Genomic DNA, 21,477 nt, shown 5'->3' with positions numbered 1-21,477 from the left:
GGAGGTTGGTGCTGCTTCAGTGACTGCCTTTTCGTTTTCGGCTCAAAGTGATGCACCCAGGTGTCGCCACGTGTCGCAAGTCGTGACAGAAAGTTGTAATCTTAATCCTCCGACACACCACTATTAAAATTCTCTGTCTTTGCACATGTTTTGAAAGCTTCGAGAGGCGTAAGATATACAAAAGAAAACTTTTTAATTATCTTCATTATCTCCTTGTTGTTGGCTCCAGTTATTCCGTCTAGGGGTACATTTATGCGGCTGAAATTTTGATTTAACGTTGTGGGTATCTGCTGACTAAATAACTGATGACGATTTGTCTGTATATTTCTTGAATTTTATCCTTTGTCACATTATTAAATGTCACACCGCTTTTACAATTTCCACTTAATATTACAAATTACATTGTTAGTGTCGATCATATAAATATTCAGTCTCCATCAGAGGCATGCCCACTACTCCTAACATTCTGCGATCCTCACAGTATTCCAAAGAGTTTACAAAGCAAAAGGGTTTACAAAGCAAAAGAGTTTACAAAGCAAAAGGGGTTACGAACTTCCTTGACAAAAGAAGAATCTTCACTAAAATATATCATTATTTTGTAAATGAATCCAGAAATAAATTTAATAATTAACGTTAGATTGTGCAATTAATAACATGAATTTTAAGTATGCCAGATATTTCGTAATTTCAAATATTTCTACAGGAAGAATAATTTTAGCAGTATCGATTGTAACATCTTTATTTTTTTATACATTTTAGCCTGAAATATACTACATTGTATACAAAATCAAATGAAATTCTTTCCGGGAAACAGCCGAGAATGTTCACCTATACCAGATTCGAGATTAATCTTGGTATCGGGTATTTCTATTAAAAAAAGGATATGTTAGAAAAGAGTGTCCCATTACAAAGTCCTCTCCCTTGGCCTCAGACTGCTCTAAACGGTTCATATGAAGTGGGTTTTCTTTGAAACGTGTAGCCTGTAGTGAGGATTTGTGGAAAATCCTCTTGAGCACGCCCTTTGAATATCCAGAAGTCTCAGCCATCGCACACATGCTTCTTATCCTCACGAATAACTTTTAGAGCCAATTGTCCGTTTGTGATGCGCCAGCCTCCACAAATAATGGTATCCGCGTGATTCTCGGTGTTGCGAGCAGTGGCGGTGACAGGACTGCTAGGACATAAACAGTTATGGAGCTCATTCTCTATATACTTATCGCCCAGCAGTACTCCTCCAGCTGCGCCATTACCGTACACTACATACAGACAATTATAAGTTTCCGCTACGGTTTCTTTTTCCTCGGCCAAGAGTACAATTACAGCTCGTTGTTTGTAACGAGTGTCGTGCGTAGACGCTATTTTGATGATTTACTGTGGCAGTGCACTCTGTTGGATTGTCGGAAACTTTTCACCCTTCCGAAAGAAATATGGAATTTGAAACACGTAAAAAGTACTTTTTTCCGTACTCACTTCCTAACTGAAAAAGGGAGGCACCCAGAAAGGGAGGAGGAAACAACATGAAATTTACCTGGTTGAGAGGGATATGTGATGTTTGATAACAAAATAGAGTCCAGTGTACAAAGAACTTTGCAGTAAGAGCCCGTCTATGAGAGAACTCCCATTTGGCTTGGATGCAAGCACTGATTCGGTTGGGAAGTGTGTCATAAAGCCGTTGTATTGTATGGTTTGAGAGTAAATCGGAGAAAGACGAAGGTAATGAGAAGTAGTAGAAATGAGAACAGCGAGAAACTTAACATCAGGATTGATGGTCTCGAAGTCAATGAAGTAAAGGAATTCTGCTACCTAGGCAGTAAAATAACCAATGACGGACGGAGCAAGGAGGACATCAAAAGCAGACCCACTATGGCAAAAAAGGCATTTCTGGCCAAGAGAAGTCTACTAATATCAAATACCGGCCTTAATTTGAGGAAGAAATTTCTGAGGATGTACGTCTGGAGTACAGCATTGTATGGTAGTGAAACATGGACTTTGGGAAAACCGGAACAGAAGAGAATCGAAGCATTTGAGATGTGGTGCTATAGACGAATGTTGAAAATTAGGTGGACTGATAAGGTAAGGAATGAGGAGGTTCTATGCAGAATGGGAGAGGAAAGGAATATGTGGAAAACACTGATAAGGAGAAGGGACAGGATGATAGGACATCTGCTAAGACATGAGGGAATGACTTCCATGGTACTAGAGGGAGCTGTAGAGGGCAAAAACTGTAGAGGAAGACAGAGATTGGAATACGTCAAGCAAATAATTGATGACGCAGGTTGCAAGTGCTACTCTGAGATGAAGTGGTTAACACAGGAAAGGAATTCGTGGCGGGCCGCATCAAACCAGTCAGTAGACTGATGGCCAGAAAAAAAAAAAAATTCCCCCACCCCTCCATCCCGAGGCAAGCCAGCCCATAAACGTTGTAACTGGCCATTGATGTCATCGATAGTGGCGCTGTAACGGAGTTGACGTTCGAGCTGGTCCTACATTTGCTCTACCGGGGACAGATCTGGACTCATATTGGCCACGTGCGTACCTAAACATCACACAGACAGACACGTAGACATTCGTGTCACATGTGTGGACGAGCATTTTCCTGTTAAGTGGCACAACGATACTGTCACATGAGAAGTAACAAATGCAGATGTAAGACGTTGTGCTCTCAGAGTTCCCTGAATCACTACAAGCCATGACCACAGGTCACATGCGATGGCTACCCACGCTATGATGCGAGGATTAACATCGACGTGCTTCTCCCAAAATATCGCAAGAATTGACCTTTTTGCAGGTCGTTGCCACTCTCGCCAGCGACGGTCACTCGGGATAGTGCAGAACCGCGCTTCGTCGCTTCCCGGTGACGACACTACTTCAAACGCATCCGTTTGCCTTGTGGTGTTAACGGCATGAGGCGGTAATTCTCTAGCCTGGCTGCTGGTAGTCTGCGATCAGTGGAGCGGAATGACACAGAATGCGGCAGAGTGCCCGTTACTTGTTCTCGGACGGCAGGCGCAGAAGGGAAGGGGTTACGATGTGCTTGGTCTACAATACAGCAGTCATCACTGTGGTGTGATCTGGTCGGCCGGAGACGTGGCGACGCGTATGCCTGCTCCGACATTCCCGTGCAGTCCAACATCTGGCCACTGCCACATCCGAATAGCCAACAAATCTGGATATTGCACAATTTTACCAGCCGGTTGAATAATGTGTCACAGTGAGGCACTTTTCAAACTGTCAGGTGCTGACGACGCTGACTCACACGACCACCCAGCTCCTCCACACTGATCATTCAAAATGCGGCGCTGCTCACGCCTTTTACATAACTTTCGAGATACGTTAACAACACTAAACACAAACAACACTAATGCAATCCAATCATTTACATACCTGCCGATCGTATTCATATGTACGAAGCTACATTGGCAACCGACCATATCTTCTGAGTGCTTCACTCTGCGAATCACATTTAAGTGCCTGGCAGAGGGTTCATCGAACCACCTTCACAATTCTCTGTTATTCCAATATGGTATAGCGCGCGGGAAGAACGAACACCTATATCTTTCTGAACGAGCTCTGATTTCCATTATTTTATCGTGGTGATACTTTCTCCCTATGTAGGTCGGTGTCAACAAAATATTTTCGCATTCGGAGGTGATAGTAGGTGATATGAATTTCGTGAGAAGATTCCGTCGCAACGAAAAACGCCTTTCTTTTAATGTTGTCGAGCCCAAATCCTGTATTTCAGTCACACACTCTCCTGTATTTCGCGATAATACAAAACGTGCTGTCCTTCTTCGAAATTTTTCAATGTACTCAGTCAGTCCTATCTGGTAAGGATCACACACCGCGCAGCAGTATTCTAAAAGAGGACGGACAAGTGTAGTGTAGGCAGTCTCCTTAGTAGGTCTGTCACATTTTCTAAGTGTCCTGCCAATAAAACGCAGTCTTTGGTTAGCCTTACCCACAACATTCCCTATGTGTTCCTTCCAGTTTAAGTTGTTCGTAATTGTAATATCTAGGTATTTAGTTGAATTTACGGCTTTTAGATTAGCCTGATTTATCGTGTAACCGAAGTTTAACGTGTTTATTTTAGCACTCATGTGGATGACCTCACAATTTTCATTATTTAGGGTCAACTGCCAATTTTAGCACCATTCCGATATCTTTTCTAAATCGTTTTGCAGATTGTTTTGATCTTCTGATGACTTTATTAGTCGATAAACGACAGCGTCATCTGCAAACAACCAAAGACGGCTGCTCAGATTGTCTCTCAAATCGTCTATACAGATAAGGAACAGCAAAGGGCCTATAACACTACCTTGGGGAACGCCAGAAATCACTTCTGTTCTACTGAATGACTCTTTGTCAATTACTACGAACTGTGACCTCTGTGACAGGAAATCACAAATCCAGGCACGTAACTAAGGCGGTAATCCATAAGCACGCGGTCGCAGGTTCGAATCCTGCCTCGGGCATGAATGTGTGCGATGTCCTTAGGTTACTTACAAGGGGAGGCCGCCAATTGTGAAACTCAGATTCGATTCATACTGCGCATAATAAAAGCTCATGGCCAGAGGTGTACTGTGGCAAAGCACCAAGATGCACTTCTCAGCCGTTGTCGAGAAAATCGACAGTTAAAAGAAACCGTTGCGGTGAAATACTCTCTACGATTAGTAATTTTCTACAGCGTCGGGTTCGTAATCCGAAGGTCGCCGGATCGAATCTCGCGCTTTGCAACCTTTTTTTTAGTATTTGTTTTTTATAATTCATATATATATATATATATATATATATATATATATATATATATATATATAATTCCCGGCAATCAGTTGCAACAATTATGCATATAATAAGTTGTTGAAAGTCATTTGCCGTGGAAAAACTGGCGACATCATTATGTTTTCCGCAAACAAAGTTGTATTTCACAAATGTTATTAATTGTCTTCATAATGTTAACCACGCATAGTTAACGGAAGACGTAGAAACGATATTCCGAAACGAATACGTATAGCGTAAGTCAAACGTTCGAATTAGAATAGAGACCCCACGAACACAAATTTGCTGTGGCGGGTATGAAATATGAACTCCGTTACTCGCTCGTTACACTTGAATGACAGATGTTGAATGGGCCGAAACGAGCCGCCGCATAACAGCGTAGTTGCCTGCTAACTTCGAAAGAAGGTAGATGCGGTCCCTAGCGCAACTTATAACATTGTCGAAAAATCAGTGCGGACGGGAGAGCTTTGGTACACCCTGTTAAAAAAAACGGAAAAATGGAGGCGGTACAATTGTAGAGCGATCCGCCTTCACCAACATGCATAAGCAATTCATTAATACTTATATATATATATATATATATATATATATATATATATATATATATATTACAAAAAACTAATAATAAAAATAAATTTGCATGGCGCAAGATTCGATCCGGCGACCTTCAGAATACGAACCCGAGCGCTTACCGCTGCGCCACGACGCTGTAGAAAATTATTAATAGTCGAGAGTATTTCACCGCAACGGTTTCTTTTAACTGTCGGTTTTCTCGACAACGGCTGAGAAGTGCATCTTGGTGCTTTGCCACATTACACCTCTGGCCATGAGCTTTTATTATGCGCAGTATGAATCGAATCTGAATTTCACAATTGGCGGCCTCCCCTTCTTAGGTTCAACTAGTTCTAAGTCTAGGGGGCTGATGACCTCAGAAGTTAAGTCCCATAGTGCTCAGAGCCATTTGAACCATAAGCACGAAATTTCAATACGAGCCGCTTGTGTAGTACAGTGTCAAAGGCCTTCCGGAAATCCAGAGATACGGAATCGATTTGAAATCTCTTGTCAGTAGCACTAAACACTTCATGTGAATAAAGAGCTAGCTGTGTTTCACAGGAACGATATTTTGTAAACCTATGTTGACAGTGTGTCAACAGACCGTTTTCTTAGAGGTAATTCAAACTGTTCGAACACAATATATGTTCTAAAATCCTGCTGCATATGGACGTTAACTATATGGGCCTGTAATTTAGTGGATTACTCCTATTACCTTTCTTGAATATTGGTGAGCCCTGTGCAACTTTCCACTCTTTGGGTACGAATCTTTCGTCGAGTGAACTGTTGTATATGATTGTTAAGTATGGAGCTAACGCATCAGCATACTCCGAAAGGAAGCTAATTGGTATACAGTCTGGACCAGAAGACGCTTTTATTAAGTGATTTAAGTTGCTTCACTAATCCAAGAATTTTTACTGCTACGTTACGTTGGCAGCTGTTCTCGATTTGAATTCTAGAATATTTTTTTCGCCTTCCTTTTTGAAGGCATTTCGGAAGGCTGTTTAGTATCTCTGCTTTGGCAGCACTGTCTTCGATAGTATCTCCATCGCTATCGCGCAGCGAAGGCATTGATTCTTGCCGCTGACACACTTAACCATGGAGGTATAGGGAGGGGAGATGGCACTATGGCCGTCTGCTGTACGTCTGTTTGAAGCCGGTGGGCGTGGTCGGCCGCCATGTTTGATTGGTCAAAACAGTGACAGAGCTCTTGTTAGAATTGCGTGTTCTTCATATTTAACGTTATGTCTGCGAAATAATTTCAGATGATGAGTGTTACAATGTTTACATGCGTAACACAACGTCAGAATAGCTTTTTCAGGTGTTTTCGCCTTGTTTTTAATGCGTTTTTGCCCCAGCAATACAACTGATTTGGTCACGTTAACTTAAGTGTTTCTTTTGGATACGAACTTCGAATGATGAAAAATAACAGCGTACAAAGCTCTTTTCAAACTCAAATCACCTTTTACTGTATTTGTGTCGATGTAAACTGAAAGCAGAACCCGAAAGCTATGCTAGTTTACATACCGGATGATATTTCTTACTCGTTTACACACGTATACAAAATTTCATTTGTAAATACAAATATCGTTTGTGCTTTGTCAAGAAAAATAAGCATATGATAGTGCTTTGGTGAATGTCAACACAGCAAACTTGTACAAGTACACACAATGGGATTTTCAGTACCATTGTAGTTTAAACATCTGAACACTATGAAATCACAACTGTTGCTCTGTGTGAGATTATTAATAGCACAATAGGCCTACATGTCAGATGATAATTAGGAAACCTTCCTTTAGTGTATAAGTCAATACATGTCATTAAGTAGCAGTTTTGATACTAATCATGAACTGCTAAACAAATCTCAATTACACAAATTTGTGTAAAGGACAACACTGCTATTAAAATCACCAATAGTTAAATTAGGATGCCCTGCAAACACGCACGCTCAAATTTCAACCTGCAAGTCAAGCTAACCACTTGCTGATGATAGGTACTTATGTGCAATAGTCTTAAATTTCTTTGCAATGTATAAAACATAATGGAAAAGAGCAAGGCACCTTGACTGTTTTAACCTACCTCTGTTTTTTATTTGCTTCAATGTTGGATAAAGCAAAATATCTTAAACCAGTGGTACACTTTGAACCATTTCTTGCACATAGCATTTAACTAGTATTACATTTACATAATATTTTTTTATCACTCACCTTTTACAATTACTGTAATACACTGCAGACTTCCATGGGATAAAGTTGCAAAAGTAAAGGATAAAAAAGGAGAGAAACAAATTGCATAATATGATGTTTTGTACTTTTCAACTCACTACAACACATTTTAAAGTACAAATTATCAAGCTGTGTTCTTGCATTATCAAATCGTCTGTGTTTCAATCTCATAGCTTATCCACTAACATTCCGTATAATCTTATATGTGAAGTGTGGGACTAACAAAATTTTTGGGAAAGTTATAAATAATGTAGTTTTGAAAAACATTTTAATTTCTTGGTATATGGTACAATATTAATATTGACATTTGGGTTACAACAAAGCACTTACATATATTTAATATCCTCAGGTTACATAATATGTTTTGTGCCAATAACAAGACAATTATATCTGGACAGTGTTATAACAAATGTAAAAATAAGTAAGTATGAAATGGGCTTTTTAATATTATGTATCTATCAGAACATGAAGTAGTATGGCTAGAACTGGTGATAAAAAATCCCACAGAACAATGAGAAGGGGAAAAAACACACACACACACACACACACACACACACACACACACACACACACTATCTTTCAGATCTCAGCTGTGTATCATAGGAGTGGTCCAATTTCCTGGATCAATTTACAAATGAGCCCTTGAAAGCCTTAGTGGTATGAGTCAAGAAACACAATTTTCCTTCTGAAACCACTATACTCTCATTATAATGAACTCCATTACTAAATGCAGTACTCTTTAAACTACATATAGCTACAAATTAAGGTAATCATTTCATCATCAAAATACATGTCACAAATAATAATTGACCAGCCCTTTACAAAATTCACAATGGCTATATATACCCTGTAGAAGAAACTGGTTAATGCACTGCCACCAGAAGCACACACTACCTCATTAAAATACTTCAGAAATGTTCTCCAAAAGGGGGTAAAGCTTTCATATGTACCCTCAAACACAGCTTTAAAAGGGAAAATTAAATAACATAGAGGAAAGAAGTGTGGAAAGCAAAGTTCACAAATTTATTGACCTTTAAAAAGAACTAATTTGGTGTATGCTGTTCTCAATTTTTTTCATGGAGTGAATCTGTTACACATTTTGCAGCATGTTTCTGACGTGTCAGCAGGTACCTTTTCGCAATAGCTTTGATCAGCAGTACCAAGTGATTATCTAATGGGTGCCGATCTTTCATGTGCTCTCCCAATTCCTCAAACACAGGCTTGAACAGAAAAGTGCCAAGTACCTCTGACACACATTTAGTATTAAGATCTTTCACAGGAACCCTCCTATTTCCAGCACTGTATTTTCTAAATACTTTTGCAGAACACATACAAATGTCCACAACATCATCAGATGGTGAAATCAAACCACCTCGACTCTTTCTGTGTATAAGAGAATAGGCAGTATGACTCCCTTCCCCTCGCAACACTGACAAGCATGTTTCACACTGTAAAGTTCTCTCTAAGTGACGAACCACAAATCCTGAAATATAAACAACAATATGGGTTGCCACTTCAGAGAGAATCATTTCAGCTTCAACGTAATCATGATCATGGCTCACCAAATGGGTTTCCATATCTAATAATTGCCTACGTTCAGTGGTGAAATTAATTTGTTGTTCTATAGTCTGACCACTGTACGTCAAAATAGGGATCTCTTCCAGGGCTATACAATTGCCTCTGTCTGATTCACGAATTTCATTGTGAATCAGGAGTTTCTTATAGGCAGATATGAACTGTCGAGCTGTTGGATTGTTATTCCATCCACCACGACTACGGATTGCACTAAAAAACCTCTCCAAATGATCTTGGGAGCACTTATAAATGGGGAGGAACTTCAACAAAGGTGCAGAGGATTGTGGTCCAAGCTTTGTATAGAGGTGCAAGGCACTAGAAATACACACTAGGAAGCCAATGAAACCTGTTTTCCTGTTACTGTCCACAACTCTTTGTCCCTGACACACAGTAAGTGTTTTGATGTATGCCTGAGCTTCCATTAAAAATTCTTTAACAACCTTGAAATTGTGGACATTCAGAGGCTGCTTCCACTTATTCTGCAGAAGGCTTCTGGAATTTAATATATCAAACAGGCAGTTGAATATCCTTATAAATTTTATTGTAGCAGAAGCATCTTCAAAGCCTGGTATCTTCATATCGCAGCAGTACTGCATTGCGTCTGCCACGGAAGTGCTGAGCATCTGGGCTGCTAACCTAACTTTCATTTTGTTATTCACAAAATTGATGTGGCTGCTCGTAATGCTGTTGCCTAGGTGGAGACCTTCTTTCACTTGTAACTTATGCAGTAGTTCAAATAGGTACCATGAAATTACATTTCCTTGCCCATCCCGAAAATGTTTTCTCTCCCCTAATGCATTTCTTACAAGTTTCAGCATATGGGGTGGATCTAACAGAAATGCAACTTCAAAATTGTTACCCTGAACAAAAAAGGTGGTCTTTAATCCATCAACGTCAGTATTGCACCCCAAGCATTTGGCCATAGACATATTGGAGGCACAACCGTCACACGAGAGAGACACTACTTGAATGCCACTGGCACTGGCAAGGCTAATGCATTGTTTAACCAAATGAGCTTTCTGCTCCCCTGTCAATCCACATGTCAAAAAATACCCTACTGGTAGCTTCCATGACCCATTAATTGCGACTAACATTAATACAAAGGCCTCTTTAGCTACAGGTAAACTATCCATAGCAACAGAGGACCCCATATCTATGTATCCATAATACTGTGTTCCATCAAATTCTATGTGTTGCCTGATTGCAATTTCATCCATTAACAAACTGCATAGAATTTTATTAGTCTGGCCCTGATGAGAAGCTTTTGACTTTATAATGGCAAATGCCTCCGTGGTAAAGCCAGGAGCACCATCCACACCCTGGTACCACCTTGCTAATGGTCTCGGATGTGGCAGACACGTGTCGTAGCAGCGTCTAACATATTTATACGCTTGTGGGGAATAAAAGTTTAATGTAAGAGCAAACGAACGTAGCTCAGGGCTGTAAGTTCTAGGTACACTCTTACAGTTTGCCTTTGCTGCCTGTCGTTGCAATAGCTGCTTGTGCATTCCAGGTATGCTTGCAATAACACTTAAACTGTCTTCATCCACAAAATGTTTTTTTCTCAGTTCTTCCATCACTGTACTCAAACATGCCACTTTTTTTATTAAACGGCGTTTGGATTGTTGAAGAACTTTGACTTTCTTCCTGTAATTTTCATTTTTTGTCAGCAGCACAGACACATCCCTCTTAAGGTTCCTCACAATTGGTGTTTCTTCAGGATTTACATTCACTGATGTGGTGGGATTAGCAGGATGAGAAGCTTCAGCCTGAAAGCCATTGGCAGTGGCTTCATCTTGAGTTCTGCATGTAGCAGTTAAATTAACTGTACATTTTGATGTCTGCTGCCTTTGTGTTGGTGGTCGTCTCTTCTTCTGTTCCTATAGAAAACAAAGATTGAAAACAAATAAAAACTGTTCAATTACACCTTACAGCCTACTTATAATTATTTGCATTTCATAATGCATTTACAATGTTTGTAGATTCTGATTGGACTTGTTACTATTTATTTGCACTACAATGACAGTACAGAAACACCTGTGGATGTGAGAGGGTAAGAAACCTGCCTTTATGAAAAGCTGCATAAAGGGGGGGGGGGCGATTTACTCTCAGTGGTATGTTTTGAAATAGTAGCAATATACACGTGAACATATAATACATTAGACAAACTATCTTACACAATTAAGCACTTTTTTCTAATTGATAATTTGTCACTGCCCATAACAAGAGTAAATGCAATGTTGTTACTGTGGCATTTAACTAGTGTTCTTTCACTACAGACACCAATGCTTACTGGTGTGAAACTATTATCAAAGAATACTGATTCAACTTGTTGAATTTTCCAAAATGGATGATTAAGTAATTAACGACCGAAATAAGTAAAATTAAATATGACAAAGAGGAAGAGCAGATTAAGACAGTTATAACTTAATGCCTAAAGTCTTATGACACAGAAATAAAATTACACAAAACACATAATCTCTCTTGATAAAAATAGAAATTTACGCCCGAAAATGTGATAAAACTATGAAAATATTGTTACATAGATTAATCCCACTGTAATTCGCACATGTTGTTGGTTATAGACAAAAACACAACTGAAATTAGAGGCCTAATTAAAACATTCATACTTTCTGGCATTGTACGTTTATTTCCTAGTTTTACAGGAATTCAGAATCAATGTGCTGATTTCACGTAGACTACCTTTTGTAAGTGAGGTGGAAAGGCAGGAAAAATTGATGGTACAGCATTTTCCCTGATCCGAACACTCGAAACTGAAGTTCGGTCAATATCTTCTTCTCGAAAATGCTGGGAACATATTTTGCTCCATTTGTTAGGTATCCAGTCTTTCCTTCTTACCATATGAACCCACAGAGCCCTACGAGCTTCATTGATCGGAAATCTGAAATAAAATAAGAAGAAAACAGTTTCACAAAACGTAAACAAGGCCGCACATCTCACGAATATAAACGACAATATTTTACGAACGGGGCCACTTACGCATGGAACGTGATTCCTTTTAACTTGGTAGCACTATTCCAACGGTTAGTACACCCGTGAACAACGCAAACCGGCATTTTAAAATGAAAAAACCTTCAGCAGCTCTACACAGTAGCACAATCGGAAACGAGTCTTCTGACCAAACTGCAATGGCGGAGCTCGGTTTCTGTCGGCTTCAAGTTTGTGACGTCATGGCATCTCCCCTCCTTATACCTCCATGCACTTAACATACGACCAGAATATCTTTGGATTTTCTGCCATGTTTCGAGACAAACTTTTGTTTTGGAAACTGTTATAAACATCTCGCATTGAAGTCCGCGCTAAATTTCGAGCTTCTGCAACAGATCGCCAATCTTGGGGATTTTGCGTCTGTTTAAATTTGGCATGTTTGTTTCGTTGTTTCTGCAAGTGTGTTCTAACCCGTTTTGTGTACCAAGGAGGATCAGCTCCGTCATCTGTTAATTTATTTGGTATAAATCTCTCAATTGCTGCTAATACTATTTCTCTGAATTCAAGCCACATCTGGTCTACACTTTTGGGTGGAGTGGAGATTGTCTCTCAGGAAGGCGCAAAGTGAATTATTATCTTTTTTTTTTAATAGGTATATTTTTCGTTTATTTTTGGAGGATTTGTGGGTTATAATATTCGATCTCGCTACGACAACCCTTTGTTCTCTAATCCCTGTACCCGTTTTAATGCTCGTTATTAACTCTGGGTTATTTGTTGTTAAGAGGTCAAATGTGTTTTCACAACCGTTTATTATTCGCGTGGGCTCATGAACTAACTGCTCGAAGTTATTTTCAGAAAGCGGCTGTATTTTCACGGCTGAAAGCAAAATTGACGCATTATTTGTTGAACGGCGATCGTATGTGAGCTTAAGATAACATTGTTTCTGTTCGTCACGAACTTGGTGATTAATCTTCTCTTGTCTGATTTGGCAGAGTGAATAATACAGCAAATAGCACGCAGAGCTGCATATGCTGAAATGAAGACAGCTCAGGGACTGAGGACGGACTGACTGACTGTCGTGCGTTTTGAACGATGACCAGAGAAGTTTGCAGCGTGGGTTACAGCTGTACAAAGTGGTGGTGGCTGATAGGGTAAAGACGTTATTGTCACGAAAAATCAATAATTCGTAAATTCCTTTAGACTTTCCTCTATTATAGGGGTTTTCAAACTTTTTGGCGCCTTGACAGCTGTGGGGTAAATGAACTTTAGTTTCAAAAAATTAATAATAGTAGTTTCTCCTTTATTAACTGTCGACGTAAGATATTGTAAATAATTTTTAATGTTGTCAGATCACATTCTTGTACCGAAATCAATAAGGAGGAGGAAATTCAGTCTTCAGCAGCAGTTATTCAAATCTCAGGCCGAGATTCATTCGCGATGTATATTTCGTGTTGATGACTGCCAGTAATGGGACACCAACCGCACGTAAGTGGCATGTTGCAAAAGATATCAAATCTCGTAGAGCTTTGTTACAGACTTCCGGATACTCCTGCTTCGTCGAGCTCCAAAACTCAAGCAGCGTTGAGAAAAAGAAATTAGAAAAGTTGTAAATAGGTGATAGGGTCTTACGGGACCAAACTGCTGAGGTCATCGGCCCCTAAGCCTACACACTACTTAACCTAACTTAAATTATCGTGCTCTAAGGACAACACACACACACACACACACACACACACACACACACACGGAGGCGCACGAGAAATTAGATTTCAATGTACAGTATGAAGAAATATCAGTAAATGGCTCTTGTTCGTCGGAGGTAATTGTTAATGGAAGTTAGACATTATCTTCCATCTCGTCGTGCTGATCAACTTTATCTGGAAAGTACTTCAGAAAATAATCACTGAGTTCAATTAAATGATCCCCAATCATATACTTCCGTTCTTCGTTCAGTTGTAAGTCGTCTTTTAAAACCGTGTGAAGAGCACGGAACACTTAACGTACATCTTGAACACCCAACTTCTTTTTCGCTTGGGGCTTATGGGCGCTCATCGTCGAGGTCATCAGCGCAAGTACTTTCTTTCTGGAGGCTGAAATTTTGTGGTGTTTCTTGCTCCCTGTTACACAACAGGCAACTTTGTAGGGTGAAAGAAGAGCCTGTATAGAAATCCTAGTTTTCTCAGTGAAAATTCTTTTTTTTTTTGTCATTTCTTTTAACTTGTGGGAATGTACTCTCATTGCTTGTTTACTAAATTATCGTCTTCATTTCCAACAGTAGTACACCTAAAACCTGAGTTCGAGTAACTATCTTCATACTTCCTCTATTTTCGTCTATTTATGTCTTTAGAGCTGTTTAGTACTTTTGAAGTTTCACGTTTTGTAGTTAAATTCAAAAATATGTTCTTGCTGACAAAGAGTCAAAATCACAGAAGACAAACAACAATCAAAAACGATCTGCATTCGACAAAACTAAGCTCTAACTGCTCTTTAATGAAAAAAAAAGCGATTCAGTCACGTAATATGATTCGACTACCATCTACTAACCTGCCATAGTAACAACACTTACTTGTCGACTATTACCACTTACACGCATGTCGTTCCGTTACTGCCACATTATTTTTATGAAACCATCGCGACATCCTTACCTTTAAGGTCGATGGGAGCCGCGACGTAGTTTGGAAACCCCTGCTCTGTTTTATTCATTCTTGCCATGGTCGTGATGTTGGCTAGGCCGGCAGAAACTTCCTCACATTGTTTTGGAGACCACATGGATGCAGAAATCTTCTCGGGTTGACAGTCGAGTCAATGCGTTGTTCTCCAGCAACGTTTCGGAAAGTTTCTTACTTACCATCTTCAGACAAAGATCTTGCTTGCCCTCTTCGCCTGAAGATGGCAAGCAAGAAACTTGCTGAAACGTTGCTGGAGAACAACGCATTGACTCGGCTGTCAACCCGAGAAGATTTCATCATCCAGATTCGCCGAGAAAGCCTGCATTCTCATATAACACATGGACGCATTTCACCTAACCCATTTTGATAAATTAGAGCAAATAAGTAGCGAATCATATTCACAATCTTAAAGTGATGCTTTCTGAACTCAAGGCAATTACACTTTCTGAAAGCAGTGGGAAAGATTTTTCAGCAATTCTGCAGATTGTAGCTAACAGATCGGGCTTCTCAGGGCAAGATAATATCCCACTGAGTGAGTGCTCGTTGTACGGGGATCCAGCACCCCTTGTTGTTGTTGTTGTTGTTGTTGTTGTTGTACACACTGCATACGTCCGAACCTGTTACTATATTTTATTCATTCTTCATAATTGCGGCCTATTATCTGAAAAGCTAAAATAGACCATGCAAGTCACATTTCCTTGGATGGTAATTAATTTATGTGTTGACTATTTCTGACATAATGTTTTTTATTTCAACTGATACAAAACTACAATAAAAGCGTTAATCAGTTACCCAACTACTAATACTACTATAAATCCTACAGAATCTGCTCTGTGTTTGTTCGTTTATTGTGGTGCATTTAGCTTGTTGATGGTTATTTCCGTTACTGGATCCACCCTCATACTCCTTCGGTCAACAGCCATTTGTCGGCTGGATTCTTTGGGCGTCGGGCAGCACGTCAGCAGTGTTTCCACTGTAACAAGCAATTCCACCCATCACTCTTACATCTTAAAATCTACACCTCCATGATCACTTGCACCAATGCGGTGTAGATTCTTGGAAAACTATTTCATTCGCTGGTCGCCGACCAGAATTACCTACTTTCGATCTGCAGAGTATGTTGTCTAGCCTGGATGGTAGCATTCTGACTTCGGTTGAAACCTTCGTGAAGTCTTCCGTGGCGTTTCTGGATACTGCGGCTGCAGTATCGTCCAAGATGCACCATATCGACTCGCTCCTTAGTGCCGATTTGAGATCCAACATCCTTAATACCGGACGTCTATCACCCGCCACCCATCTTCGTAGACGCGCGGTTCCATAGTGTTTGTTCTGGTGTGCCCACACTGCCGCAGGTTCAGCTACCATTCGTCTGTCTGTTGATTTAGTGTAGATACGTAAAATACGGGCCGTGGCCAGTCAGGTAATGTATCAATCCACTCGATGAGTTAAAAAATCTCGTTTTTAATCTCTCCTTGACGTTACAGAAAAATTCGTATGTCCTGCCTGTGCCTGAAGTGTTTCTTTCATTGTATCACAGTTGTAATATGCGATCTTTTATTACTGTTTTCGAATTGGCCTCAGTCCAAGAACCATTTGCACATTTATGTGATTGCCTTTCTTTAACCAGTAAAAGGCTTCTCTTTTCGTAATGTCCAAGTCCAGTGGGTATTTTCCTAGAATTGCTAATAAAGCACCAGTGGGGGTTGTGCAGTAGGCGACCGTTAATTTCTTAGCACTCCTTGTTCAACTCTTCACCCTAATGAGGCTTACTTAACTAGCTGCAATCTGCGAGCCCAAACGCTCGCATAATATCCTACGACTGATGGTGGTATGGATTGGTGGTATACCCTGATTGTTTTCAACGAAAGCCGAAATTGCATGTTTGCAATGGTTATAATTTTATTCATCACGTGTTACTGTTTCTGCCTGCTTCCTCTGTGTGATGTGCAAAGTTACGACTTTCATCCAGAAATACCCCTAGATATTTCGTTACTGCCCTTCTCGTGATCGTTACATCATTTAATTTTGTTTTAGGGTTTTGTTACTAGGTTCCCTTGCAGCTGGAGGTACGTTTTCTTAGGTGGTAGTGACAATTTAACACTTCGGCACCAGTCAAGTTCGTGGAGCACCGCATTACATTTATCTTCCATAATTTTATTCTGCACATCATATGTAAATTCTACAAGTCCGCTTATGTTACTCGTGCCATGTAACTTCTGTAGTATGGGCTTCAGTGCTACATCCCAAGACTCTGGATCACACACTGATTCATGCAGAGAGCCTTCCGTTATTGTCTTCGTTATTTTCTTTTCCGGGCATGTTAAAGAAGCATGTCGCGTGTAGTAATAATCTCTCAGGCAGTTGAAGGCCGCATCTGAACACTTCAAATCCCTAAGGCGACTAAAGAATGACTGCCACCATAGGTTATCGAAAGCTCCAGCAGTGTCGATTATCATCTCTAGAGCGTACGTAGCAATAGTATCTGTCGCTAGCAAAATCGTCTTATTAATTGGGTCTTCAGTTGACTTACTTCTCCTAAACTCACAGTGGTGAGGTCTGATCTCGTGTAACAGTCTGTGGTCTTGTAATCTTTTGCAAAAAAGTTTTTCATTTATCTCACTCAGAACGTTCAAAAGACAAATTGGTCTGTAGGATTTGGGTGTCATTGGATCCTTATCTTGCCCTTTTCTAATTATTACCACTTCAGTGTTCTTCCACGGTGAAGGGACCTGTTACTGTAGTCAAGCATTGTTTTTCTTCTACAACTATCACCCCTTCCTCCATTATCAAATTAACAGTTCTTTGATGCCTCAGGATGTGCCCTATCCATCCGTCTCTTCGGATGTCAAGTCCCAATTCGATCTATACATATGATCTTCAGCACTCTTCTCTAGTACCACATTTCAAAAATGTATTTTCTCCTCTTGTCTCTGTGTCGCCCACGTTTCACCTGCGTTTAAGATTACACGCAAACAAATAACTCAAGAAAAGAGTTCCTAATACTTATGTTTCCGTTTGATAGTAATAAATTCTCTTCAAAAGAGCTTTTCTTGCTATTCCCGATATCTTTATTTCAGCCAACGTCAGTTATTTTGCTGTCCAAATAGCAGAACTCACCTGCTACTTTCAGTGTCACATTTCCTAATGTAGTTCCCTCGCCGTAGCATTGCGCTCATATGACAACGTTACTGCAGATGAAACTATACAGAGGAAGCCTAATTATATAGTAAATCGCCCAATCTTGATTTTGGCGTAGTCACATTAGGAAAAGTGCAACTTTTCAGGAATTGCGAAATTTATTTACAGAAATCGCGTAATTGATTCTTAAGCATTTCGTGTTTCCCCCCTCCACCACTATGCATAATGTAGCTGTGTGTCGCAGCATGTGCGGAACTGGGAATGTTGTAGAACGAGGCTTCGTGACGTGCGCGGGCTGTCTGCACTTTGATATTTCCGGTCTGTGAAATGCTACGTGTCACACCAGGCTTCGATACGCTTCCATCGAAAACGTCATGTCCTCGTCCGTGAAAGCGGAGTGTGGATATCTAGCCCAAAGTTTAGAATTGCCAGATTCGTATAGGTACTTCAGAATCGCCGTGATGAACAGAGAGATAATTCACTCGCGAATTACGAAAATCTAAGAAAATTAATTACTGGCCGCTCTAACTATTTAATGGGCAACAGCGGCCCTAAAAAATAGGGTGTGTTGAGTACGAGTAATGAAAAAGGGTATTTGACTCTTACTTTTTTAGAGGCGGAGATTGAGCACAGATGGACATGAATTAAATTGCTGAAGCTATTACCCAAACATTCGATCCTAGTGATTTCGTGGGAACGAGGAAAGCTTAAATTAGGATGTCGGACGGAGATTTTAACCAGCTCCTGCTGTGTTTTAACCTCGTTGTCACTACATTTGGCACGATGTTTGTTGGAAATTAAAGCAGTTATCTTAAGTTGCGGATTGAACTTGTTGTAAATGCATACACAGGGTCTTCCAGACGTACCTTAACTTCTATTTGTTTTTGGAGAGGATCCACCATGAGCAAAACACAATTTTTATCTTTCCCAGACATGATTCACTGAAGTTTTAAAATCATTAGTGGGCTTTTTTGTCTATGGAAAGGAAGAATGCTCTTTATTATTTGTACATACATAAATTTGAGTCTTTGGGATAGTGTTTACAAATTTGCGAAACAAAGTTTTGTATATATACATTGTTACTACAGGCAGTTATGTCTAACATTAACTAAATGTGGGTGTTTTTTGGGAAAATGCTTCTACGATTAAGGAAAGAAACAGACATTCTGGAGGGGAATGGTTGTGTGTGAATAACACAATACCTTAGACAGGTAACACGACATCTCAGAGGTTGCACCGTCTCTAGTGAAGTCGTCGTCATCGTCGCGTCGAACTTTAAACACTAATCTTCCATTCTTCCTTCCTTTTCATTACAAATTCTGAAACTGACTTCGTGACGTCCAGCTTTTAGTTGATGTGTCATTTGAGGTTCACCGTCCAGTTCTAGCATTCAACGTTTGCACAGTACCCATCGCATGCCGAAAAAATCGCTCGCGCAATTTTTGTTAACAAGCTGGTACATTAGGTGCGGAACATCTCGATATATTCCAGGTGAAATCATTAAATTCTATCTTAACGTGTCCATCAAAATAATTTTGAGCTCAAAAAAAAAAAAAAAAACCGTTGCGTTAGTCGTTTCACAAGACTTCTACTGGAAACTGTTACTGCGTCCAGTGAAACGCCAAAGCTGACGTAAACCTCAGCAGATCCGGTTCCGCATAAGCGAACTCTTGCATGAGTGTGCGCAGCTGTAGTTCGTGAAATTTCTTCTTAAAATAAGTAAACCTTTTGGCTGCAAAAAGATTCACGAACTTTCACTTTTATCTAAATGCTTGGAACGTTCCGGTGAGTGGTGCTAATGCAAACGTCACTTCCAGAAAGGGTATGAATGTCGTGTGTAATCCTACTTGCCTTGTTGTAACTAACTAGAAGACGTCGCTGCCAACGGACTTGCATTGACACTGCGTACTTCGTAAGGCCTTCGTCAGGAACTGGCAAGTAGGTATTAATAATACGTTACTAGTTCTAGAAAGTTTGTTTGTGATACAGTCCGGGCCTGTGACTAAAAGGGGGGAAAATCACATTTTTAAGTACTGAATGTTTCCTCGTATTGCAGTCTCACTGAATCGTATTTCTTCAGTATTATTGGCACTACATGATCAATCAGTTTTTGCATGTTGCGGGTGGAAGCCAGTGTTAGTATTTATCGTTCGTAGACAAATTGGCTAGGACAACATGTAAACTTAAGGAGGATTATACTGGAACCTGAAGAAAGGTAGACAGAGTTATTCAAACTATTAGGCTTTAAGAAGCCATATTACTCTCTACAAAATCCTGTTTTGTAGTTTCAGTGCTGGAAATAGTGTTCAGTGTTGGAAAAATTTACAATTTGTGGCAGCGTATAGAATGATTGCCATTTCGGCCTCTAGCTCAACGTGTGGTTTACATATATCCCCTTAGCCCAATTATTTCAATTAAAAATTTGAAATGTGCAAAATATACTGAGTTGAGGATATTTCAAGTACAACAGCTTGTAACCGTTACCGTACCATCAAGTTCAGCGCAGTAACTAAATGCTTGGTAAATACAGTGCATACCACGAGTTAGAAGATTGCAAAACAGGCCAGAACCTAAAATTTTGTAAATAACTGTATAAAGTCTTCAGTGTACAGCTCTGGTTTGGCTTGCATAATTAGCAGATTAGTAGTAAAAATGACTATCAAAGACAGCAACCTGAATATGGTTGAGATAATGCTGGATGATCTTATTGTTTGTAGTTTCTCTTCCGACACGATGGAAGAACTAGTGAACAAATGAGCAAAACATATAGAGCAGTAGGTACTTTCTTGCGGTTATACTCCAAATGTACACACGGACACGTTTGCTAATTATGGTTCGGTTGGCAATCCGCCACCTAAGCGTACTGAAGACTACTTGACATACCGTAAAATGTTCTTGGCATTCGAGTCACCTCAAGTGTTGCAAACACCAACCGTGTGTAGTTAAGCGCGTGTTTGGCTAGAAGCCATTTTACATCTAGTAATCAACTAATAATGGTGGTGGAAACGGCTCCCTTGTATCCTGGTATCTTTGTGATAAACATTGCTCGCACGTGTGCCCCAGCTGTCGTTCGGCACTGCTGTCATCCGGTGAGACCTGTGTTGAAACCACAGTCGTTCGATCACATTAAAATAATGCACTTAACGAGGAGGGCTAGAGTGTGATTTGACAAAAATTGGAGTTTACTAAATCCAAGGACTGGCCTTCGAAGTCGATTTACCGGATTAAGTAACACTTCTAAAGAAGATCAAACAAATGGACAACATCTCGTATGTGAAGATGCATTCCGAAATGGACGGAAGTTGAGAGCTCACATTCAGAGCACATGTAAGACTGTAGTCTGTGATAATATTCGTGTGATGATGGTTGTGGAGATAGCTGACAGGGTATCTTGCTCTAGGTTCTGTATGCGTGCTCCAAAAAAATTCAGTTGAAAGCTGTGACGATTCCTTTGATAAGGCAACGAGGACTAATGTCCCCCCCACCTTTGTTCATTTAGGAGAGTGACCCGTCTGGAATGATCTCTCTGTCGATGAGGTGTTACAGCCGAAGGGTAAGGTCATGATGACGACATGTAGTTGATGATGACGATC

The 21,477-nt window shown here is 40.1% G+C and overlaps 1 protein-coding gene across 3 annotated transcripts in view; it reads left to right on the top strand.

Annotated features, from left to right (window-relative positions):
- LOC126483734 (tyrosine-protein kinase Src42A) overlaps positions 1-21,477 on the top strand; it is a 209,971-nt gene that overhangs the window by 109,704 nt on the left and 78,790 nt on the right. The window contains exons 1-2 of one of the 3 annotated variants that reach the window (XM_050106849.1): positions 19,638-19,669; positions 19,757-19,822. The exons of 1 other annotated variant lie outside the window; for it this stretch is intronic. In XM_050106849.1, coding sequence (XP_049962806.1) covers positions 19,653-19,669; positions 19,757-19,822 — 83 coding nt within the window. In that variant the 5' untranslated portion in view covers positions 19,638-19,652. Of the gene's footprint in view, positions 1-19,637; positions 19,670-19,753; positions 19,823-21,477 lie in introns of those variants that run through there. One more of the 3 variants, XM_050106848.1, reaches the window with a different exon arrangement.

Source organism: Schistocerca serialis, chromosome 6 (assembly GCF_023864345.2).
Source record: "Schistocerca serialis cubense isolate TAMUIC-IGC-003099 chromosome 6, iqSchSeri2.2, whole genome shotgun sequence".
Classification (NCBI taxonomy): Eukaryota; Metazoa; Arthropoda; class Insecta; order Orthoptera; family Acrididae; genus Schistocerca; species Schistocerca serialis.
This window is presented reverse-complemented; position numbering and strand designations above follow the sequence as displayed.